At 40.4% G+C, this 25,671-nt stretch overlaps 1 protein-coding gene across 1 annotated transcript in view; it reads right to left on the bottom strand.

The window, feature by feature from the left end:
* Window positions 1-25,671, bottom strand: part of LOC103462298 (protein TANC1-like) — a 43,813-nt gene that overhangs the window by 5,145 nt on the left and 12,997 nt on the right. The window contains exons 8-24 of the mRNA XM_081605111.1: window positions 21,708-21,824; window positions 21,267-21,557; window positions 20,443-20,546; window positions 14,912-15,143; window positions 13,974-14,140; window positions 11,769-12,077; window positions 7,857-8,057; window positions 7,484-7,587; window positions 7,288-7,396; window positions 5,908-6,030; window positions 5,573-5,809; window positions 4,287-4,496; window positions 3,987-4,068; window positions 1,825-1,958; window positions 933-1,056; window positions 653-828; window positions 140-272 (exon numbers count right to left, since the gene is read on the bottom strand). Coding sequence (XP_081461237.1) covers window positions 140-272; window positions 653-828; window positions 933-1,056; window positions 1,825-1,958; window positions 3,987-4,068; window positions 4,287-4,496; window positions 5,573-5,809; window positions 5,908-6,030; window positions 7,288-7,396; window positions 7,484-7,587; window positions 7,857-8,057; window positions 11,769-12,077; window positions 13,974-14,140; window positions 14,912-15,143; window positions 20,443-20,546; window positions 21,267-21,557; window positions 21,708-21,824 — 2,853 coding nt within the window. The remainder of the gene's footprint in view (window positions 1-139; window positions 273-652; window positions 829-932; window positions 1,057-1,824; window positions 1,959-3,986; window positions 4,069-4,286; window positions 4,497-5,572; window positions 5,810-5,907; window positions 6,031-7,287; window positions 7,397-7,483; window positions 7,588-7,856; window positions 8,058-11,768; window positions 12,078-13,973; window positions 14,141-14,911; window positions 15,144-20,442; window positions 20,547-21,266; window positions 21,558-21,707; window positions 21,825-25,671) is intronic.

Here is a 25,671-nt window from a genome sequence, read left to right on the forward strand (position 1 = left end):
TGCATGTTGCCCTGGCTGATGGCACTTTAAATGTTGTCCACTTGCCAATGACAGTACAGCCTCTATTCTGTTCTAATACTAAAATTCCTGCATGCAGGATTCACTGCTCGTGCATACTGCTACTCGTTGTGTTTTTTACTTGTTTTGGATCCTTTCTTAAGCAGTGAAGCAACCAGAGCCGGGTTCTGGCAGCCCACCGGTCGATCCGAACCTCTGGTACCGCCGTTGTCTGACCGCTCCAGCACCGCTCCGTGCTCCACCAGGCTGTGCACCTGAAAACAGATTCACACTCCAACAGAGTGTCTTCGATACCTCAAGTCATCTGGTTGATTGCCTCCTGCCCCCTCCGCTGCAGTCGCAAACACCGACAACAGCGTGCTTGGCTAGTTAATCCCACTGATTCTTGTAAAATGTTAATCATCAAAAAGTTTTGATTGTCTTCACGGTGATCAAGAGGCTCGGCGTGAAGCTTTGCGACTCCGTGTGACGCGTGATTGCCGCAGTGCAAACGATTTAATTGCGATTCCAGTCAAACAATAATTATGTCTTGCAACTGATTGTCATCAGGCTCTCTGCAAGGCCACGAGGACCTTAATTCATACTTCCTTTTCTGTAAAACAAACAATTTTCGACACAAAAGCAGGAAACCCACTGTATCTGCGTCCCCGTTGAGGGCGGCCAGGTCGAGCGGAGTTCGTCCCTGCCGGTCTGGTTGGTTCAGATCTGCTCCCGCCTCCACCAGGAGCTGCACCACGCCCTTCTGGCCCTTCATGCAGGCCCAGCTAACCGCCGTCAGCCCCTCCTGATCGGCAGAGGACAGAGAGGCACCTGGCCACCGACACGTGATGCGAATGTTTGATTTTAGATCAATGGTCAACAAATGTCACTGTAAATGTAAAGTGTGAAAGTCGGGGGTTGGAGTTGTTTCTCACCCTTCGCCAGCAGGAGCTCAACCGTGGCGGCGTGTCCTTCGGAGGCGGCCAAGATCAATGCGGTGCGACCCTGTTTGTCGCTGATATTGATATCTGCACCTTTCTTTAAAAGCAGCTCAGCAACCTGGGAAAAACAAAAGGGAAAAAAATTTTAAAAACTGTTGTCTTATTTTTCAAATTTCCATATTTTTCAGCTTATTTTTTGGCTTATTTTTATTCCTAAAAAATAATTATTTGCTACAGATTTACAGTGGTGTAGCCTACTATATGAAACATTAAAGACTGTTAACGAAACCTGACAACAGTGGAAACAAACAAACAAAAAAATCTTAATTTTTCAAATGTGTTTGTTTTTATTGCAAAAATATTTTTCTTTTAATTCAAATAATTTAGCTTTTTCTAGTCTGAAGTAGAGAAGCTATGTGTTTATGTAACATATTGCACATGCTTTGTAGATTTTTAAAGTGAGTTTTTATTTTTGCATTTCTAATTTAGAAACAGCTGCCATGCAAGTTGCTGTCATTTGGAGCAACTTTGGGAGTTTCTTCCAGTCTGGTCCAAAGACATTTCAGCAGCTGGACAGGCCATGAATTTAGATTTAAAACCTGGCACTACTACACACCTGAGAGACACTCACCCATCACACATGCACATAAATCTGTATAAACACATATTCATTATGATTTCTGAGTCCTGAAGGCTAAGCTGAAGATTTAAAGCAGTAGATTAGCTGAAAACGGCTACTTATTTTAGCTTGGACACAAAAAGCAATACTTTCCCGTGCTCCATTGCATATTTCCTCACTTCTCCAGACATCATAAGCAGTAAAAGCAAACTGTATGTTTTTCAGATGAGGACACCCTGTGTCTGCGACCGAGGCCCCTCCCCTCACCTGTGTGTGGCCGTGCTTGGCGGCGCTGAGCAGTGGGACCATGCCTCTGCGGTTTGGTACCTCCAGCTCTGCTCCGTGCTCCAGGAGAAACACACACATCTCCAACCGCCCTCTCCCCGCTGCCGCGCTCAGCACTGATGGAGGGGTTGGCAGGGAGATCAAACGGCGAGGAGAGGTAGAGGATGGAATCGGCACATTTGGGAGAGAAGAAGAGGCATCACTTAGACACAGAAAAGGGAAAAAAAAAGAAGACTTTTCATGTTGCAATCATTTGAGTGTACTATTCTGGTGAGAGGCTTTTGTGCTTTGAAAGATTTATTTCTGTTCCTAGGATAGAATAAATTGTACAACAAACACTAGTATAGGTTTGAATTTAGCGTGAGTTTTCTCTAATCCACAAATGGTTAAAATTTTACTTAGGAGCTCATATGTATACATACATCACCAATAACATTTGGCTAAGTTTTGATAATGTTTGATTCTGGCCAAAAGTTGTCTAGATTCCCTGACACAGATCCAGATTTTAAGCATAGCTATAATTTTCCAACAGAGTGGAGGTCAGAGCTTCACTAAAGCAATTCCAGAAACGTAGTAATTCCTGATTTGTCTCTTCAGAAATGAGTTTTAATGTTCTGGGATCATCATCGTGTCCAGCTTTTCAACCAGCTGGACCAAACCGTCCCTCCCTCAGACCCTTCTGGATTGTTTAATAAATGCAGAAACCTCCAAGGCTCCAAACATCTATCATGAGCTGGAAGGTGATGGAGCAGGCGTCTCATTATCCACAGTGAGGCAGGTTTTAACACAACAGTGGAGTGACGGGCTGCAGACCAAGAAAGAAGCCGCTTTTCCTAAACCGACTTTGAAAATCGACTAAAATTTGCAACTGTATACATAGAGAAACCAAATGCACGAGAACAACTTTATTAGTCAGATGAAAGAAAAAGTAGAAAAAACGTTTGGAGGAGTCATGATGAGACATTAACTTGAAGTCGGTGTGTGACTTCATTGGTAGAGCAGGTGCACCATGGGTAGAGACTCCCAATTACATTTTTTCCCCTTTCTCGTCCCCTTTTCAAATTACTGTTCAATAAAGCCAACAGGAGAAAATGAAATCTTAAAAATAATCTAACATAAAACCAACTCCAAAATATGGTGACTGACCAAAACCGGAGCTTTTTAAAAAAAAAAAAAGTCTCAGACATCAAAATGTTATCAGTGTTCCTTAACAGCTAAATAAGAATCAGAGGCAGCTTACAGAAGCAAATCTCTGAATAACCTGCGCCCTCCTCAACCAGCTGATATTATTTTGACAAATGGTGGTCCTTATTTTCGCTACAGTCTTGCTGCTAATTGAGCAGCTTGGGATAAAAGCGAGGTATCGATGCGTTTTAACCCCACAGCAAAATGACTTTATATTTCTCGCGTCCACATGCCTCAGAGGCCAGTCAATTACACAATGCTGCCTTTAATGAGGAGACATTGTCATGAGGGACAAAGAACAAACAGAGACTCAGTCTTTGCTTTGAAAAGCTTGGATTTAAATACACACGAGTGAAAATGCTCTCATTAAAGACAACATTCAATAAGCGTGATGCACTCTGTACGCCGCTGCCTGGGGTAATCTAAAGAGAAGCTGGAACGCCTGGTTCAGTAATAAGACCTTAACATGACTGTTTTACCTGCACTAATGGACTCTAACCCAATGATGCAGAGATTTCATACTATATATGTGATTTACAAGGCTTTTTCGTGCTCCCGCGTTTTCGATCCGAGGACTGCAGGGGACTTTTTAACACAATTACACCGTAATGGTGCAGCGAGCACAGATGAAGGCTCTGTCCGACGTGGCCTCACGAAATGGACCAAACGGAAATCTGCATCTGTGACGAAGGTGAAATATCGCAGCTGAATAACTGCCACTCTTTGGATGCCGTAAAAATCGCCTTCACTCGATTTAGCTTCATTTCGGTAAAACAAAGCCGTTTGGTATCAGCCAGAGTGGCGCCAAGTTATAAATTTGTAACTTTAAATTTACAGGAAAGAGACAGAACCAGCCTGACATGTTAACACTTGAGCCCTTGAGCGTGACTCCAGCACCACGCTGACTGACGAAAATAGGTGAGAAAGATAAATCTTTGTGACTGATGGGAGAAACGCACCCGTTTCTCCCCAGAGTGAGTCGTGAGCGTCCATCTGCACTGCCAGCTGTTCATCTTTCAAGTCCAGAAAGCTTTTCACCACCTGCAGAAAAGAAATAACACAATTTGACAGTCTTCTATTACTGCCTTGCTGCATGCAGAACACAGACCAAAGCACCAGCGGAGCTTGAACTAGAGAAAATAACAATCGGCTTCAAAGGTAATCTCCTGCGTCTGCCGAGGACTTGCACCATGATCTACATGCAGATGTATTTCATCGGCGTTAAAAATTTTTTTTTGTTTTTTTTATCTGAGTTATACCTGCGTGTGTCCCACACTAGCCGCGGCCGTCACCGCTTGCTGGGCTGCCTGTGTTTTCCCAATCGTCGTCTCATTGCCGTGTTGCTGCTGCGGATCGGTAGGGACATCTGCGCCCCAATCCTGGCCCAGCAAGATGCCGGTGATTTCCGCATGGCCTTTCAGGCCGGCATGGACCAGCGCACACTGGCCGCTCTTATCGGCGTGTCCCACCTGGCAACAGAGGGGAACACAGAGGGACCCTCAACCCTCATCCTGGCTGAGGCTGTAATACACTGGCCTAGATCAGTCCCGTTTATTTCATCTCTCTCCCAGAATAGAGCTTCAAACTGTGGTGACTGTAAAACCAGAGCAGTCCAGATATCTTAAGAGGCAGAGTTCTGTCACTGTAGTGCAGGATATTACTGTAGAAACCTTTTCAAATGTGGATACAAGGATAAAAAAATGTGTATGCCCACCCCTTACATTGTATGTTTCTTCTTATTTCCCATTAGCCACATGCATTTCAGAATGATAGCCATTTTTTAAATCGGACTACATTTTTGACACCTTTTACAAAAAATTATTGCCATAAAACGTTACCCATTATTATGGATTAACTTTATCAAACCTGAAACTGAAGGAGATGAAGATGTGTGATGGACTGAGAGACAGTTGTCTTTATGATGGTTAGCTTTAGCCGTTTAGCATTAGCAGAGATGAGATTCTTGTTTAGCAAATTAATGGCACTTTTTTTGTTTAGCTGTGCTCACCGCAGGAAATAACTACTGCCGATTTTAATACAAACATATATTTTCCATCACACCATGGCGGCCATTTTGAAAAATGTCCACAAGAAAAGGAACTCACAAGATCAAGAACATGTATCTGATTTCTATAGCTCAAAGTATGTCGCTATGCATTAATCTAATTGATGATTTTGCTATGACAACCAGGCCATTTTGGCCATCTTGAAAAGTATAAACATTTTCAGTAAACATGATTTCTCTTGGTCCAATCATGTATTATTTGACACCAAAAGTATTCATCTGTGATAAAAATGGACAAATTTAGTGGAAAAAAAAAAATCTTACTTGACAGCCATCTTGAAAAATGACTGGCAACTTTAATTTCTCAGTAGCTAACTTTTTTCCCCCATCTTTTTCAAAAAAGCAAGCCACTGAAGCATCTCTGCCAAGTTAGGTTCTTGCATCCACATGTGAGAGATTTTGCTGAAATATTAAATAATCTGCTACAGCACAAGAACATTTAGACTGGTCTACGGTAAACTCTATAGAAACGACACTGACCTTTGCTTCTTTCTTGCAGAGCAGGCTGACGATGTCGGCGTGTCCCGCCGCAGCCGCCAGACAAAGCGGCGTCATGCCGCTGCCAGTGGTCCCGTCTACAGGCGCACCCATTTCGAGCAGCAAAGCCACCATCTCCACATGACCCAGGTGGGCATGAACAGCCAGGATGGGGGCGTGTCCTATCACCTCCGTACACCAGGTCACACTCGCCCCACCGAGCATCAGCAAACGACTTACCTGCGACACCATTTTCACAAGGCAACAAAATATATATCTTTGTCTGAATTCTCTCCGTGCAGAAAGATGTTCTGTTAAAGCTCACTGCTGTGTGTCACCTTGATGTTAGGGGTGTACAGGTTCCTCAGGGAGCCCAGTGCAGCTGACAGACTGTCTGTGCTGCAGTTTACCCACATGGCCTGAAGAACGCTGGAGGACACGCCAGTCTTCTTACTCAGACCCTGTGTGTGAGGAAGACAAACACACAGAGTCAGATGACACCTGCTCCGTTCTGCACGGCACAATCTGAGTCGTGTCTCAGGAGTAAATCAACATGAACAGCGTGAAGCACTCACACTGAAGAAACAATATCAGCTGTGGGTGTTTACATATGACTAGTGTTGATACGTGTGGTTGATGTGAAGGGATTTTTTTTTTAAAGTGAGGTTATATGGAGGTATTATGAGTAGTCAGTGTCTTCTAAAAGGTAAAGGTGAATATGAAGAATAAAGGGGAATCATCACAGTCAACAAAAATAAAGTCTTAAAAACATCAGTCTGTGTGTAAGTAAATAATATGTTTCACTGAATGACTTGAGTCTGAAATGAATAAACCTTTTAATATTCTTATTTACTGAAAATGGACTGCATGTCACTAAATATTACACATCTCAACTTTTGCATGAGGCAATTATTAAAATGTTCCCACCTAGTTAATACCAGATAGTAGAATGGGTAACACTTTATTTGAAGGGGGGTGAATAAGACTGACATGACACTGTGATAAACATGTCATAACAACTGTTATGAACATGAATAAGCCTTCATGAATATTTATGACAGTTGCCATAAAGCGTCATTCGGTAAATTATGACACTTTTAATACACAGTTGACATTATTCAAAATGTCTTTGTTATGACAACTTGACATTAACCAAGAAATCATTACTGATATAAATTTGTTATAAAAGTATTACTGATTGCACTTTAACAATTAGGTAACTTTATGTTATAAAAGGTAAAGTTTAAACAGTAATGATTTATTGGTTAATGTCAAGTTGTCATAACAAAGACATTTTGAATAATGTCAACTGTGTATTAAAAGTGTCATAATTTACCGAATGACGCTTAATGACAACAGTCAAATATTCATGAAGACTTATTCATGTAACAGGTGTTTATGACAGTGTCATGTCAGTCTTATTCACCCCCTTTCAAATAAAGTGTTACTGTAGAATGTAATAATAATTTAAACAAATTAAAAATGCACTCAAACTGCTAGCAATGTTTAAGTTTGGGTTGTTTGAGGGGCATTACATGAGCTCCGTCTGTGATGGCATAACTCTGCCCTCTTCTATAAATAAACACTGACTACTTATAAGCCCATACAATCTTACCCTCCCACCCCCAAAAAACTGACTTTTACGGACCAGAGGAAGATGCTCATGTGTTCAGTAACAGGCCTACAGTTAAACACCGACCACTCGGAGGTGTTGTTACTTTGAAAATGTGGGCTTTGAGGATGTGGTGTCCCAGTTCCATGGTCTGCTGACGGTTCAGCTTTCCCTCCTGTCTGGAGAACATGAAAGCCAGCAGAGCGTGGCCACTCCTGGAAAGACACGTACGTGCAAGAGTTTGATCATTTGAGTGCTCAGATACCAAAACTGATGTATCATGAATAGAAAGTTAGGCTCACCTCGGGTCACAAAGAAAATCTGTGCTTTCTCCATCTGCTCTCCAGACCAGCCACTCTCTGAAGGAGGGATGGCACAGCATCCGCGTGCCATCCCTGCGTCTGACCTTCAATCACATGACGATAATTGAGAAAAACTGAGTCAAATTACACTTTGGGTTGTTTGACTGGCACGTTTGCAACTAAATGGACCCTGACTCACAATTGGATTGATCTACGTCAGTCTAGCAAAGGTTTCTATGCTCAAGCCCTCACAGTAAATAAAACCCCTCCATATTATTAGAGCCATCGAGTTAAGTCACTAAACGACAGATTCAATCCAAACAAAGGCTGAATCATTATAGATTCTTCCACGAAGTAACATCAGGGGTCTTACCATGAATCCAGCCAGACTGTCTAATCTCTGCTGGAAGTCGTTCCACTCCAGCTCCCCCTTCACACTGCCTGCGTTCAGTGCCCTGAACATTTGTTCATCAGTCAGTGGGTGCAGAGACGCCAGCGCCACATTTAGCACCGGAAGGACCTGCTCGAAGACGTCTTTATCCGGAAAGCTCGCGCGACACATCAGCAGGTACACCTAGCAGACAGAGCCAGTCGTCGTTGAGGCTTTACATTTGAAACGTGACGTTTTTACTAATATTGTCGTATGTTAACTCTGATTGATGTCGCGCTGATGCATGAAAAAAGTCTGCTTGTGGAAACGTATACGCTTTTTTTGTGCACAGTGCTGGAGTTAGTTCGAAAACTCTTACATGTCAGATGTTTGTCTCATATGGGTTCATTGTAAACACTAATTAGATCATCTGGACCGAGGAAAGCATCTGCTGCGGAAGGGAAACAACAGAAGCTCGTCAGCATGTTGGATTCCATTTCCCCCCCATGATCTCAGCTGGTTCGTGTTTCAGCTATCCGGATTGTTGGATCGTTAGACTTCTGATGTCGAAGTCAAAAGTTTATGTACAATATGTGTGTATATATATGTGGCTTAAAGTAACAGAAATAAATGCTTTGTTTCTGTATTACACGGCTAGTCAAAAACGTATAATAATGCATTCAATAAAGATTAACAGTGATTTTTTTTTCCACACTTTATGCTACAAGCTGATTCTAAAATCCATTTGTTAATAGTTTCCTCATGTTTTATGAGACAAATGGCAAATTTAAACCAAAATTTAACCTTAAAGATTCAGCTTTTGCTTTGAAGCTGACTCTCGAGTTGCAACTGGATTCAGTTGATTGAACAAAATACTTAATGGAACAATCTAGTCTGGTCTATATGAGGTTTTGCAGTTCTGAAGGGCTCTGAAGTCAAATGAAATGTCTGTAGATATTCATAGCTGAACTGCATGAAGGCATAAATCTGGGAAAGGCTACTAATAAAATATTGGTAACATTGAATGTTCTGAAATCTACTGTGGTCTATTATTCTGAAACTGAAGAATTCCTCGTTATACGCCCTGAGGAAAGTGAATAATCAAGGAAGAGGGATCTAGGTCATAGAGGTGATCATTTGAGCTCCAGCGTTTCTTGTGGATGTAGCAGAAACAACCAGAAGTCCAACCACCAATAACTAATCAGGCCTCCATCTCCCAGTGGCGAGGCAAGCTTCAATTTTGCAACAATAGCTGATTCAGATGGCTGAAATATCTCTTTTTTGCCTTTGGGGTCAAAACTGTCAAGTTACAAGTCATAAAGGCTTTTTTAGTTTGTTTTACTTTTGAAAACGACAAAGACCGTTTTACTGTAAAATTGTCTGTTTTCAACTAAATAAATTATATTTTATTGAAACAAAACCAAGTGTTCTGATTTCTTTTACAAAGATCTCTGTTGAACCAAACTATAAAAAGAGATTTTTTTTTCTTTTTACTGCCTTAACCACCTCCACGGATGAATAAAACTTATTCTGTTTTTCAAATGTGGTCCAGGGACCCCAACAGATCCCAAAGCCAAACTTAACCAGATTTTTACAAAATTCCACACATTAACAGGTAAGAAGACAACCTTAAAATCTGTTTTTACTTGATTTAGTTTTTGGTGCATTACAAGTTTTAAAGCAGTGTGGGGAAAAAACGGTAACACTTTATTTGAAGGAGTGTGCATAAGACTGACATGACACTGTCATAAACATGACATAACATCTGTCATGAACATAAAGAAGTTTTTATGAATGTCTATGACAGTTGTCATGAAGTGTGATTCGGTAAATAATGACACTTTTAATGCAAAGTTGCTCTAAAGGTTGCATTGAAAGTCCATTAAAAATGCCAACTTTGCATTAAATTATCATAATTTATAAAATTATGCCAAGTTGGCACTTTTAATGCAACTTTTAGAGCAACTTTGCATTAAAAGTGTCTTTATTTACCGAATCACACTTCATGACAACTGTCATAGACATTCATAAAAACTTCTTTATGTTCATGACAGATGTTATGTCATGTTTATGACAGTGTCATGTCAGTCTTATGCACACCCCTTCAAATAAAGTGATACCAAAAAAACAAATCTATTCTTCTATAGTAAGTGTAGAAAAGGTGATCATACCGATTGCCTTTCCCTCTTGTGTATTTTACTTGCAGATGAAAGATTTAGTTTTCTTTTCTTTTAAAGGCAAACATTAACTAGCAATACAGAGAGATTACTGTAGCATTGTGGTGCCAATATCTCTGTGAGGCGTATTCATCCAGCAGGATGTTAAAAGTGCTTGAAGAGTTATAAGTTCAGAAGCCACTGACAGCGTGTAATTATTCTTTTGAACCTGAGAAGAATGCAAACATCTATACAATGTAGACGTCCAGAAAGCTTTTAATTTAGCCCTAATTTGGCCCAATTACAGACGTTATAGTCAAAAATCCCGAACCTTTTCTATTCTAGGAGTTCAAGAGAAAAACCAACACATATTTAACCCACTATTATTCTCCACATTCATGACATAATCGCTAAATCATTATGCATTCCAATTTGTGTGAATACAACAAGCCATGCTTCTCTGACATCCTAATTTCTTAACACTTTTAATTATGTCACATCACAATGCTTTTACCTTTGTTGCAGTTTCCTAATTCTGGCATTCTGCGTAAAGTTTTTGATCCTGTCATGTTATCTTTAATAATCTGAACAGCGTGGGGGTAAGCTTCTTCTCTGTTTTCATAAAAGAAAAGACCAGAACAATAGCCGCCTGCCTGTGTGATTGGTGCGTGGACACTAATTACTTCAGCTTCAGGGCATTTTCTGACAGGCGGCTCACCAGGGTGACAGATGAGTGTTAAGACATTAAACTTTAGCCGATAAAAGACAGAAGGGCAGCTTCCAAAAATACACCTACAGAAGAGAGCGCCTCTCTTTCTTTGGTGGGAGCGAATGCTAAAGATTACGCAAGAAATAAAACAAGAACTTAATAAAATAAATGTACGTCCACCTCTGAGTTGTGATCTAACACAGCGTGTCCTGCAACAGTAACACATTTTCTCGCCACAAACTTAAAGATGTGTTATTGGGATTTTTGTGGGATGCACAAACACAATGAAACAGCACAAATAAAAATCTGGAAAGTGTAGTGTGTGTTTGTTTTCGTCCTCCCCGCAAAGACACACTTTGCTGCAATTAGTTTTTTGGGGTAAGTCTCTATCAGCTTTGAATGTCTAGAGAGTTTTTGCTCATTCAGGTTAGCTCAAAGACACATATTCGCAACTGTATTTAGGTCTGGGCTTTGACTTGGCCAACACATGAATGTGCCCTGATCTAAACCAGTCCACCGTAGGTCTGGCAGGTGAACCAGGTTGAAATCCTAAAGTATAATAATTGAAATGCCAACAGATTTTCCACCTGAGCCGTGGATCTCTTCGGCTCCTAAGTTCTAATGCTCTCCTTGGTTTCTGTGTGTCATTTTCTGGCCTGTCAATTTACATAAACAGGATTGTATTTGTAGGTTCGCAGCTGTGTTGTACCGCTCATTTCAATTAGTGACTGATGCATGAAGGTAAACTTTATTCATTAGGTAAATTGTAAACGGCTTACATTTATACATCACATTATCAAGTCAGAGGACTCCAATTGGCTTTACTATTGTAGCGTAAAGCTATTGGCTTTACGCTACATTCAGTCTTTCATACAAACATTCACACGCTGATGGTGGTGAGCTACGTTGTATCCACAGCTGCATAGCTTATTTATAAAATTTGGAATAAATCGAGGTTTCTAGTTTTAATGTGACAAAACAGGAAGAAGTTGAGAGGCACCTTTGAATCTTTTGTAATGCAGCATCCGAAGACAAACACAAATGTCTGACCTCTGACAGGGAGACGGGCACAACCAGGTAGTTTCCTCCTTTCAGAGCCAGTTGACCTTTGTGGAAGAGATCCAGAGTCAGCTGGAGATAGAGGATGGAGCCGTGGCTCCGGGTCGAGAGGTTGCTGCTGAACTTGCTGAGGAGCAGAGGATCAGGAGCCGAGCCTGTCGGCGTGGTAACATTAGTGGCAATCTGGCTGCTGCCGCTGACCCGGTGATGGATGTAGTCGCTCAGGTCAGCTCCCAAATCGCTGCTGTCTGGCAGGATGTCCAGTGAAATGCCAGCGAAGGGAAGGAGTGTGGTGATTTCCTGCACAGGAGGAAGACCGCTTAACTACAGATTCAGTACATATACATCAGCATTTAGAGAAACGTCTCTTTGGCACATAAGCTAAACATAAAGGCATCAAAAATCTGGAGTCATTATTCAAATGCTGTTGTCTCTGACTCATGCAGAGCCATGGGAAGGAGTACAGTAAATAGTGTGACAATGACTCAAGCTCCACCATTGCTCACAGGCATCTCTCAGATTCACATTTCAGTTTCTCTCTTGCCATCTCCAGCTGCTCAGTGTTGGCTAAAACAGGCTATGATGAACAAAAAAAAATGTTTCTCAGTCAATAAGTGCTTCAATTAAAGAAAACTGACATTTAGTTTCAGGAACACAGTGCATCCCTGGTTGCAAACTGTGCTGTACTTAACTCTTTCACTACCCTCTGTGTTTTTAATGAAACTTCCCGTATATTGAGGATGAAAACGCAAGAGTAGAATAACAGTCCTGCTTTTCAATTTTGTCATCTTTTTCTTTTTCTCTCTGTCTTTGGACACATCTTGAGGAAAAGGACTCTAACATGTTTTGTATTCCTCCAAACTCTAATTTAATTATGTAATCGTCTGGCGAGCTGTCAAGCTCCGTGCTCCCAGCAGACTCCCGCTAGCATTACCAACAATTCAGTGTGTAATCCATGCAAGCTTTTGGAGGCTTGGCTTCAGTATAGGACAGATGTGCCTACTGTTTGGTGAGATTAGCAACCAGATTGAGAAAATACATCAGACTACAGAGAGAGCAGCGGTGCCAAGCTCTGAACGCCACCGCCGAGCAGCGTGGTGGGAAGAGCACAACATGCTACTATCCAGCAGTTTCAGCAGCACAGCATTTAGACTTTACAAAAAGATGAAATTGCAATAGATTTGACATAATTTTGAGACAATCTGTACAATGCTCATTTAACTCAGAAAGATTTCACACATGCAAGGGTCTACTACATCATTTAACAAGATTTCACTCAACAGATTTGAAATATCTCTCCCCCCCCCTCTAAGTTAGCATTCACAGTGAAATCTGCAAATTATGCACAGTAACTTGTACATTCTGTGATTGCATCTATGCCTGCCTTTTCTTTACAAGACAGCAGTGGAATAAAGCAGTTTTTTTTTTGTTTTTTTACCAGGGAGGTGAGAAATGCGGTGCACAGTAAGACGATTATTTGTCATTTCGAGATAATCAGCACGGACTATCTCTTGAGGGAAGCACATAAACAACTGCATCGCAGACAGCGTCGTCAGTGTGAGTAATGTGGAGAAATGTTTTTCTTTTTTCAATTACCTTTTGGTATTTATTTAGCTGACAGGTGTAGAATGGATTTGCTTAAGCACAAAGAGGCAACGTAGACACAGTCGCGTTGAATGCTCATGTGAGCGTGGCTGTTTCTGTCGAACATTATCAAGCGTCTTATTTTATCGCAGAAACAGCCCACAGGAGAATCACCTGTACAGGAAATACTATCAAATATGCTAAATATAAAACTTTTGACAGGAGGCCTCAGTAATAAAAAAAAAAAGCTATTTTCACTTTTTTCGAGTTTATTCTGACCACAGAGTGGGACTGAGTGGGTGGCGTATGAGGGAAACACAGATGTAGGGAAGCAGAGGAGGAGGAGAAAATTTTTTTAGCTTATGTGCACAGTGAGGAATATTAACCGTTTAGAACTGGCGCCACCTTGGAGTGCATTATTAAGTTTTTATGGGACATGACTGTATGTTATGACAGTCAATGACAGAGCTTAAAATACACCTTGAGAGGGAGGATTCGCGCAGTCATGTGCCTCCAGTGTGTGTGGGGGGGATATTTCAGGGTTACGCAGAAGAATAAAATAGAACAGAGCCGTTGTGTGCGGCTACCTCCATCCACCACACACCAACTCACCACCAGCCCCGTCCTGACCGTGACCACCAGCTTCAGCCAGTGGGGAAACTTGGAAATGATTTTGGTGATAAAGGTGGCGACTGTGTCCCCGTAGTCCGGCTTGTGAAACTCGGCTTCGTTGAGACTGTCGACCAGTATGATGTAGTCCTCCTCGGGTAGCCTTCGCTCTGAAAACAGGAGGCAGAGAAGAGACAGAGAGACTGATTCACAATAATAAGCACAATAATAACCTGACATTGATGTTGTTACCCTTGTAAATGAGTGAGATATTGATGAGACCCGTGCGTCTTTCTCTAACGGCACAGGACATAATGAGAAAACGGTTGATGTGTCTTCAGCTGAAAGAGGCCGGAGGCCATTGTTGCAAACTAACTTGATACACGACGTATCCATCATGTTTCACATTATCGAAGCTGTCAAGCCATTTCCACAAGGCTGCGAGGACCAGACAACCCACACTCACTCACACGAGGGCCTCTCCGGGTATTTTTTTTCTTCCTCTGACCTCTTTAATAGAGATGAAAAAGACAAAACACTCCTCTGCTCAGACTGCGGAGGGCCCCGACTGTAATAACACATCCATCTAGCTGACTAACTGCATCATGAGAAAGTGAGCCGGTGGCTAATGAGCCCACAACATCCGAGCCCCCCCCTTTAAAGTATTTGGTGACCTTGAAATCCCGGGGGAGGCTGATGATTCACCAGGGCAAATATAACACTCACCGTTCCTCCATCTAAAAATGACAAAACATCCGTTTGAACGCTTTAATGTTTCCAGCCGCTGACCTTAACTAGGGAAAATAATCTATGAGCCATCATAGTATCATTAACAGGCAATTTCGCGCAGGAGATGAACCCTTGGCACGCCTGAAAACCGAGCCTATTAAAAACCAAAAAGAGTTATTTAGATTTCAACAGCGCATTGTTTCCCTCAGTACCTTTGCGCAAGCTGGCCAGAGGCTCGAGGACGCCCTTCCTGAAGGCAGCGATGGGATCTTGAACGCAGGAACGCAAGCTAAGCTGATTTTGCAGGTGTGGCTCCTGTGCCAAGAGTTCCCGGTACGGGGCAAGCTGAGGCGCTCTGGCCAGCAGGGCGGCGACGCTGTGGACGAACTCCGGGACCAGGCAGGTGTAGGTGTTGTCTGCCTGGCAGAAGTGGTAGGCTACCACCTGGCAGGGGAAAGCAGAGAGTGAAACAGTGTAAAACTGAAGTGGAATCTGAAACCACCTTTTTCGCAATAATTAATTAATGTTGCTGGCAATATCTGGTGGAAACAGAAAAAGCTGTAAATGTGGAAAAAAGAGAAAAAAAAAGTTGGACGAGGAGGGGCAAGGAATGTGTGATTTGCCCATAAAATAAGCAACATGAAGCTGGAGACGCTACTGAGGAAAAGATTATGTAAAAGAAAGACCATACAGACTGTGCAGCATGTCTGAATATTTCACACATCCACCTAGTTTCAGCTAAAGTATTGAGATAAATAACAAAAATGTTTTTTTTTCTGCTTCGAACGAAAAAATAGTAATATAGCTTCGGTATGCCCAAGAGTTGCTCAAGGAGGTTTTAATTGGGAATTTTGGTGGGACTGTGAATAAATGTCCTAATTTTTTAACTATGGTGATGATATAATCTAATAGTCTATCTTGGGGATCACTCCCAAAAGGCTTTTGTTTTGCTAGATCCAACCAGCACAAGCAGCACACTGATAATGAAAGCAAAGTAAAAGTTTTAACAGGAAGTTATTTAGATTGTTACCCAGCAACATCTCCAGTTCAGTTTGCCTATTTGCTTATTTATTACAGAATTTTGAATCCCTCATGTTGGGCCTTTTACCGGTACCAATGGTAATAATCAGTGTTTTGTAATGGATGTGGTTTCCTGTAATTTAAAGTAAATTTAATGAAGTAACAGAAAAAAGTGTCAGATTGCTCTGTATGGTAGCACATATTAATGTATTACAGAAATAAATATATCTACATTTATTTCTTATTATGTACTGTAGCGTTTCATTTTGTACATTTTACTCCTGCAAAGGTATTTTTTCGGCATTAATCATCCAATACCAAAATTGAATTCAGCTAAAGCATGAATTCAAGTTTTCTGCCCACATTGCAATGATTTACAGTAGCTGCAATGCTTTTAAATTGGAATAGTGGAGACAACACAGCTGTATAATTTAGAGCATCTGTTTGCATTCCTTTAAAATACACAGCAGAGGAGCAACTTAATGTACAATTCATGACTTTAAAGTATTGAGAGTTAATGTAATAATACAAAGATATAACACAAGTAAATGTCTGCAGAAAGTAGTGGCTAAATGAGCCATACAGTAGTTTTTGTGTGTGTGTGTGTGTGTGTGTGTGTGTGTGTGTGTGTGTGTGTGTGTGTGTGTGTGTGTGTGTGTGTGAATATCAACCAGAGCTACTGTATACCCAGCAGATTAACACACAATTCCTCTCCCAACAGTCAGAGCAAACGCAAGTTGTTTTATTCAGACAGAAAAAGAAAAGTAATGAGAAGAATAAAACCAAAAGAATAAAACGAGCACTACTTATGAGACCAGGAAAAAAAATTACAATTATTTGCTTGACGGTTCGCCGTTTCTCTGTGGTGTTTCTTTATGCAGCAAGAGCAAATACTCCAGGTCTGATTGATTACAGGTCTGAGTGTGAGATAAGGGTAGTTCACGCACACACACACATGCACACACACACACGCACACACACACACAACATCATCAAAGATTTCGCTTTTGAGCAAACATCCTCACCATCACAAGCAGTCTTACTAGTTCCCATGGAAACTCTTATTGAGGCCAAGTTAGTAAATTTAGAAGCTTCTATGTCATCTATGCGATGCACTCAGCAGCGTGTTCTACATGTGCCCAGAAACAGAGACCAACACTCTGACATTGGTGTCACAAATGTGCAGCCGTGCAACTCTTTGAACATAAGACAGAAAAAACAACAACAAAAAAAACAACAAAACTACCTCCAACTACCTAAATGTCTCGTATGACTGATCCCTTGTAAGTTCTCTGTGAAATGCTGGATACACTCATAGATCCCTTGAGTTATTTTATTGTTATATTAAAAAAAACTGGCAAGACTACTGAGAACAAACAAATGAAAAGACACTGAGGGCATTCCTATAATATGAATGTGATTTTTTCCTTTCATCTGGTGTAACTGCAGGTGAGTCAGCAGTCTGCTCAGCAACAGCACAAGTAACCATATAGACATGTTCTCTGAGATAATGTGAGTGTGCAGTTGTGCTTTGTCCTGAATATGTGTGTGTGTGTGCGTGTGTGTGTGTGTGTGTGTGTGTGTGTGTGTGTGTGTTTTTCCAGTTCCATTTCTGAGAGAGGAACTACTGTGAGAAAAGGGGTCAGCTTGGAAACAGAAACTTGGTTTGGGTCCAGCATTGAAATCTGGTTTAAAAGCGTGTAGCTCCAGGCATTTGAGGAGCAGTTTCACGATCGTCCAATTGCAAAATATCTCTTATTTCAAAGCAGTGCTATCTTTAGAAGAAGCTGTGAAAAAGGTAAATCAGTTTGCTTAAACATAAAAGAATTTTAATGTCAATAAAAATATGAAATATAATTTGCTTATTGGAGTAAAAATTCAAATAACCTCTTCAAATAAAAACCCTGGCATTAAGGTTATAATTTAAGTTTCTTACTTCAGTTTAAAAATGTTTCCAGTGTTGCATTTTATCCCTCGGAAAAGAAAGAGGTGAATATTTCTCTGTGAGTTCAAGGTAGTCTTTAATGCACACTTTTATAGGTTTACAGAATAAATTACTGCAATTCTGTTTATTGGGCTTCCGAAGAAAAAACATAAACAAAAAAACAACAACACAGTCCCTCTACAACTACAACAACATTTATATCCATTAATGCCGACAAAGACCCGAAAGGAAGCTCACATTATCCCATTTATTTATAATTCTCTCCGTTGGCTACCTGAATGTTTTAAAATTGATGTTAAGGTACTCTAATGAGTTTTAAAGTGATTAATGGTTGAAACCCTCATATGTTTCAGATCTGCTTTTATTTTACAAGCCACCCATATCCTTCAGATTGCACCTTTGTTACTACCTAAAGAACAAAAACCCATAGGGAGACTTTACTTTCTTATTTCTACTTTCTCATTGCTTTGAAATATATATATATATATATATATATATATATATATATATATATATATATATATATATATATATATATATATATATATATATATATATATACAGTGGTGTGAAAAAGTGTTTGCCCCCTTCCTTATTTCCTGTTTTTTTGCATGTTTGTCACACTTAAGTGTTTCGGAACATCAAACCAATTTAAACAACAGTCAAGGACAACACAAGTAAACACAAAATGCAATTTGTAAATGAAGGTGTTTATTATTAAAGGAGAAAAAAAATCCAAACCATCATAGCCCTGTGTGAAAAAGTGATTGCCCCCTAAACCTAATAACTGGTTGGGCCACCCTTGGCAGCAACAACTGCAACCAAGCGTTTGCGATAACTTGCAATGAGTCTTTTACACGTTCTGGAGGAATTTTGGCCCACTCATCCTTGCAGAATTGTCCTAATTAGGTTACATTAGAGGGTTTTCGAGCATGAACGGCCTTTTTAAGGTCATACCACAACATCCCAGTAGGACTCAGGTCAGGACTTTGGCTAGGCCACTCCAAAGTCTTCATTTTGTTTTTCTTCAGCCATTCAGTGGTGGACTTGCTGGTGTGTTAGGATCATTGTCCTGCTGCAGAACCCAAGTTTGTTTCAGCTTGAGTTCACGAACAGATGGTCGGACATTCTCCTTCAGGATCTTTTGGTAGACAGCAGAATTTATAGTTCCATTTATCACAGCAAGTCTTCCAGGTCCTGACGCAGCAAAACAGCCCCAGACCATCACACTACCACCACCATATTTTACTGTTGGTATAATGTTCTTTTTCTGAAATGCAGTGTTCCTTTTACGCCAGATGTCATGGGACACACACCTTCCAAAGAGTTCCACTTTTGTCTCATCGGTCCACAGAATGTTTTCCCAAAAGTCTTGGGGATCATCAAGGTGTGTTTTGGAAAAATTGAGACGAGCTTTAATGTTCTTTTTGCTCAGCAGTGGTTTACTTCTTGGAACTCTGCCATGCAGGCCATTTTTGCCCGGTCTTTTTCTGATGGTGGAGGCATGAACGCTGATCTTAACCGAGGCAAGTGAGGCCTGCAGTTCTTTGGAAGTTGTTGTGGGGTCTTTTGTGACCTCTTGGATGAGTCGTCGCTGCACTCTTGGGGTAATTTTGGGCGGCCGGCCACTGCTGGGAAGGTTCACCACTGTTCCATGTCTTCGCCATTTGTGGATAATGGTTCTCACTGTGGTTCGCTGGATTCCCAAAGCTTTGGAAATGGCTTTATAACCCTTTCCAGACTGATAGATCTTAATTACTTTCTTTCTCAATTGTTCCTGAATTTCTTTGGATCTCGGCATGATGTGTAGCTTTTAAGGATCTTTTGGTGAACTTTACTGTGTCAGGCAGCTCCTATTTAAGTGATGTCTTGATTGAAAATAGGTGTGGCAATAATCAGGCCTGGGTGTGGCTAGAGAAATTGAACTCAGGTGTTAAAAACCACAGTTATAGTATATTTTAACAGGGGGGCAATCACTTTTTCACACAGGGCTATGATGGTTTGGATTTTTTTTCTCCTTTAATAATAAACACCGTCAATTACAAATTGCATTTTGTGTTTACTTGTGTTGTCCTTGACTATTGTTTAAATTGGTTTGATGTTCCGAAACACTTAAGTGGGATAAACATGCAAAAAAACAGGAAATGAGGAAGGGGGCAAACACTTTTTCACACCACTGTATATACCTATTATTATTATGGTGATAATTATATCAGCTGTTTAAATTGAATATAGATCTTATTCTATTACTTATATTTATTACCAATCAGTCTTCCCACTAGTATTGCAATTTTAGAATCTGTGACTCTTATTTTTTATCTCTTCCTTCATCAACAACACAATCGAAATTTCTAGCTGTCACCTCTGATTCCTTTTCCTTGTCAGTCTTGTTTTTCTCATTCCTTTTGTATTTAGAATAGAATAGAATAGAATAGAATTCAACTTTATTGTCATTGCATCGTCACAAGTACAAGCAACGAAATGTAGTTTGCATCTATCCAGAAGTGCTATACAGGGTATAAATATGTATTTACAGGTGTACAAGGGTGGTTTCTTTTGTCGGTTGTATGGTCTTAATCATCTCCTGTTCATAGCATATTTATGAATATATATACATATGCTATGAATATATATATTCATCTCTTTTTTTTAAACCAACCAGTTGGTAGCCTATAGCTTTAGATACTAATTTATGAGAAATGAAGAGAAACCTTTTTATTTATTCCAAAGAGAAAAAAACAAAAATAAAATGTAAATGATTATGAATTTTCATATTACCTTGGCAGCCAGGCATCTCACAGCCTCCTTCCTCTGTCCTGCATTATCACTTGTTCCTGCAGCAGAGCTCTGGTTGGAGGCTGCTTTTCCCTGCTTGTCTCCAGCTGCAGCAAAGCACAAAACAATAGCAAGACATGCATAGCCACCATGAAGAAAATTAGTAAAATAAATGCATAATTAGAACATCTCTATGCTGAAAAGTATTAATTTCTTCTGGAAGCTAGATTGGAAACAGCAAAATCAAGAAAAAAAAGAAGAAGCTTTAATCATCGACTCACAGAGCTGCCTTTGATGTATCCTTTGTCAAGTTAAAATGAAATGACATTATACAGTAGAGATATCACTAAATAATGCAACAGTGCTGAAAAATAAATGCAACCCTGCCTTTTCCATGCTGCTTTGCTTTTATCCTATGAACCTGACAATATTCAGTTCTGTAAACAAGAAATTAAGAAAACATCAAGAAAATAAAATTCAAATTTTATCCCTTCCTGCATTTTCGTCATCATTTCTTCGAGATAAATTTTCGGTACATTGCAGCGTGCAGTTATGTGCACAATTCACTCGCATGAGAGGGCTGTCTTCACATTGTTCAGACAAAAGAACCGTTTCTGTGCCACTCAAGGGAGGAAGATGAGAAAAAAAACAACAATCTCCCTCTTCTTACAAAACTGCAATCAGTAGACAAACCTCAGGGGAGAACTTGAACAAAGATTATGTGACCTAGTTGCCAACTACTTGTAAAAAACTTTTTTTTTTCCCCAATAACTCAAAAGAATTTGACTTTACTGGAGGATAACGAATTCAGGTTAAACTAATCTTACATTTAGGGGAGGATTTGGGGCTGTGGGGGTCACTGGCGGCTCCCTGCGGCGTTCGCATTCCGTGGCAGCTGAGCGTCACAAGCCGCCAGATGATGGCGGTCTTGCCCGATCCGGCGTTCCCCACTATGACTGCGCCGCGGCCCTCGCAGGTGCTCGTTTTCCTCAAGACCTCCTCCAGCCGTGCAAATAGCCAGTCCCGGCCGACGAAAGGCGTTTCTGCAGTGACCCCGGGGACTTCGAACAGCAGTGGTTTTAGCATTATGTCTGTTTGCTTGAATGGCACCAGTCTCCCTGCACAATGAGAGGACAGAGTTTGCACAGTTTGAGAGCGGAAAACTTTATGCATTCTTAAGTGATTGGGGAGAGGGATTTACAGATCTGTCGGTGCTTCTGCAACCCACTGAATGAAAAAAAATACCCCGCAGTGAAACCAGAAAGCACCTTTAGAGTCATCGCTTGTGCGCCCAGCTGTGTTGTGCTTTCGGACGGAGCCCCGGTGCCCCGAAGCCCTTTGGTTGTCCAGATAACTCAGATCCTCCAGTCGAGTGGAGCTTGTTGCTGTGCAGAGAGAATGGGTTGGAAATAATTCAGTGTGTGAGAAACATGCAAGAAATGTGCATTAAGAAAGAAACCACCTGCATACTGCAGATATGCAAGTCAATTACTGTATCCATGGAGATGTGAGGCATAAACAGATAAAGATACAAGCTCAGTGACCTTGAGGAGAAAAGACGGAGAAAGCAGGAATGAACATCTCACACTTAGTAATCTGAATCTGACAAAGGTATAAAATGCCTTTTGTACCTTTGCCAAAAGGAATTTTGACAAAGATGTCAGAAGGAATACATCTGATTGTAATGTAAGAATGTGTTGGCCAACCAGAAGCCAACTTGGGAAATGAGAAACGTCTCATTGAAGTTCTCAACAACAAAAAAAAGCAGATGTCTAAACACCCACATTCCAACTATAAACCCACTCGCGCCACAGAATTTATCATAGCCCACTTTCTGCAGTTTTAATGATTTTTAGCTGAGTCTTCACTCCATGTTGCAGGAAACAGTAAGAACTAAATGTGTCACGCACCTTTTAGTCTTTTGCAAAAAAATAAAAAATACTAATTTATGAATTTTTCAAAACATCCAGCAGCAAAACTGAACCAAAGAGGAAGAAAGAACAAGTCGTCTGCATATTTACAAAGCTCTGATGACACAAGACTTGATGATGCCCATTGGAAAGTATCTGTTATTATTACTTTCTGTGTGCCAAAGTGTAATGTACGACCACTAACTGTTCAATCACATCTAACTGTGGACCTTCCAGCAATATTTCCATTAAGGGACTGAGTGTGGATTTACCACTCTTATTATGGATGATTTCAGTCCAGTATTTAGTTTACTTTATTAATTCATTTATCGAGGTAGCGTTGTCAAGAACGAACAAATACAGTAAGCTCTAGCATTTATAGTCTAATCTATTTCATAATGCCTAGAGTGGTTGTATAAAAAAACATAGAAAATATCTTACAATGTTTAAAATGCAAATGCAAATCATTAAGACCATCCGACACAAAAAAGCTATTAGTAAAACTAAATGAGTTCAAATTAATAAAAGCATGGTGCTGCTTCAGTTTTAATCTGAAGGGATGAATCGTGGTTCATTGTTTGCTCTGCAGGTGAGGAGTTTCACATGTTGACCTCTCTTGCAGAGAAGGCTGCTGGTCCCAGGAGGTTTTACCTAAAGCCACCTGATAATTCCCACTGTACGGTTCACAAGTTATCAAAAAATAAATAAAAAATAGCTCTGAGGTTGCTGAGCAACTGAGGACCCTTACCAAATAAGCAGGTACGAATGCATCCGAGGTAAGAACATTTTTAACATTTTCAAAGTTCATTAGAAACAGTTTCTCAAGACAGAGAAGAGGGAACTAGAAAGTGATGCTCTCTCTGAAGAGACACAGAAATAGCTTTTTATAATAAGCTATAATACTTTTTTGTTACTGTGTGATTATCACCATATGAAAAACATTTAAATGCTGTAAAAATCTGTTCATTTTATAGTTTAGCTGCTTTTCTGACTGTTAAGCTTGCAGGGGGAAAAAAACAGTGAAGAACCTCTATTCTAGTTTAATCTGTTTGTAGTTCCTCTCTCTCTGAGTTTAATCCAAGCGGTTTATGAATCCAAGCATGGCAGAGAACCAGCTAAATAGATTACATCCACTGCAAGTAGAACCGCTTCTGCTTACTGGGATGGAAGTTGTTTTTGTTTATTATTTTGCTCATCTTTAAGTTTTTAGCTTCTAAAGGTTCTATTTATTTCATTTTTTATTTTTTGTGAATTGGTGTATTAACTTTTTGTTTCACAATGTGTTTATTCAGATTTTAGGAAGTACAACGACACCGTAACAGGGAAGGAAAATGGTACATGACATTCAGATTGTGCTTTGGTGTGTGTCTCTACCAGCTTTGCACATCCAAACTTTTATTTTTTAAATAGCTCAAGCTCAGTGAACAAGTTCACAATTTATTTTTTAGCTCACATAGTTTTCTTCTAGGATTGCTTTGTATTCAGCACCACTCTGTCCCAATAAACTTATTCCCTTTCCCTGCTGTAAAAAGAAAAAGCATGTTCCATAGTATGATGCAGCCACCACCATGCCTCACAGTGTTGTTAGGACGTTGAAGGAGACGTGTGGTGTGAATTTTCTGCCACAGAAACAGCTGACAAAATGCTAGGCCAGGAATATTTTTTTATAATCTAACCCTAAATTACAACTTCACCTCTGCCTTATCTGGTGTGTTCATTTTGCTGTTTGTTCTCCATTAACAAACATCTGATGCCTTCACAAACACATGGATTTATACTCAGTAGGATTCTACTTAGAGTAGTTAGATTACTTCAAAAGGCAGCTGGTTGCACTGATGCAGAAGAGAAATGGTGTAAAATCTGTAAATCTGATAACACTGTTGTCTCTAAACTGTTCAGAGTGAGATGAATAAAAAGGGAGAATCCTTTTGGACTATAAAAGACCAAAAAACAGGCGATACAAAATGTGCCAAACTTATGTCCTATAGCTCAATAATCTTACAGTGCAGTGATAGTCCTAACATTTTTTTTTTAATGTATGTGGCTGCTCTTTAGCGATACAAGTATTTTTTCATTTCTCATTTATTTCAAACAGTGAGATAGAGACACAGAAATGTATTAAAATACTGTACATCCTTCAACCCACACTTCTAAGACCGTGTTCTTCTGATACATCTGCTAGCCCTATGTGTCCATCATCCTCCAGAAGCAGCAGAGTGTTACTGTGAGAGACTGTGATTGAAGGCTTGTGAATATTATAATTTACTGGGCTGTTAAGAGAGCATAAAACCTGTTCTGTGGACAACGTGGGCCTCCCTTATGCGAAACAAATCGGTTTGAATCACTATCATAAAACTGTAATAATACAACTCGATCATTGTGGTGCAACGAATATGCAGCAAAAAAGCTAAAAAATATTTTAAAAAAACACACACACACATTTCTTCCTCCAGGCTGGAGAAGGCTTTTAGGACATGGCACATGCATGAAATTACAAACAAGAGTGGAGAATTGCAGCTTGAAAGAACATCCACAGTGAGAGGACGGAGCACAGTCTGCAGAAAAAACAGTGTGAAGGAGGTGTGGAGTGGGATGAGAGAGAGAGAGAGAGAGAGAGAGAGAGAGAGAGAGAGAGATTACTGGCTAAAGTCAGCCAGGCCAAATGTCTGAGAGAACCAACGATACAGTGAATGAGTAAAAACATGTTTTCAGCCAGTTTGACACAGAGACACCAGAACAACTCATCCTTCCACCCGTTCGCTGTCCAACCTATCCCACACTCACTGCCCACCTTCATCCTTGCTGCCGATGACTGTTTAGCTGATTCCCCCAGAACACTTGTTGATCTTCAACACTTTAAAGGTTAACTGCACAGCCCCGGACAAGCCCCCGGCGTCTCTGAGAGGTTAACATCGTTTAGAGACGTGTCGCAGGTGGAACTATCACTCGGTCTACATGTTTCTACTTCAGAGGAATTCAGAAAATGGGGTTTATGTTAAAAGTGGTTTTTGTCACGAAGATTATATTCAGAAATTCAGAAATTTCTGACAAGTTATGGTTTCAAAATTACATGTTTTTTCTGTCATTAGCATGCCTACAATTTGCAGTCCTTCTAATAAGATGCAAAAGATAGACATGGTGTAAAAAATAAAGAAGATCCAGTACTGTTGTTAACGTAATGCGACTTTGAAAGTGCTGTCACCAAGGATGCACCGATTTATCAGCTAGCCGGTTTATTGGTGCTAGTTTCCTTAATTTTGAGAGATCGGTGATGGACCGATAGCTGCATGTAAAGCCAATCTAATCCCCCAAGCCTCGACAA

This window comes from Poecilia reticulata, chromosome 3 (assembly GCF_904066995.2).
Source record: "Poecilia reticulata chromosome 3, P_reticulata-male-v2, whole genome shotgun sequence".
NCBI lineage: Eukaryota > Metazoa > Chordata > Actinopteri > Cyprinodontiformes > Poeciliidae > Poecilia > Poecilia reticulata.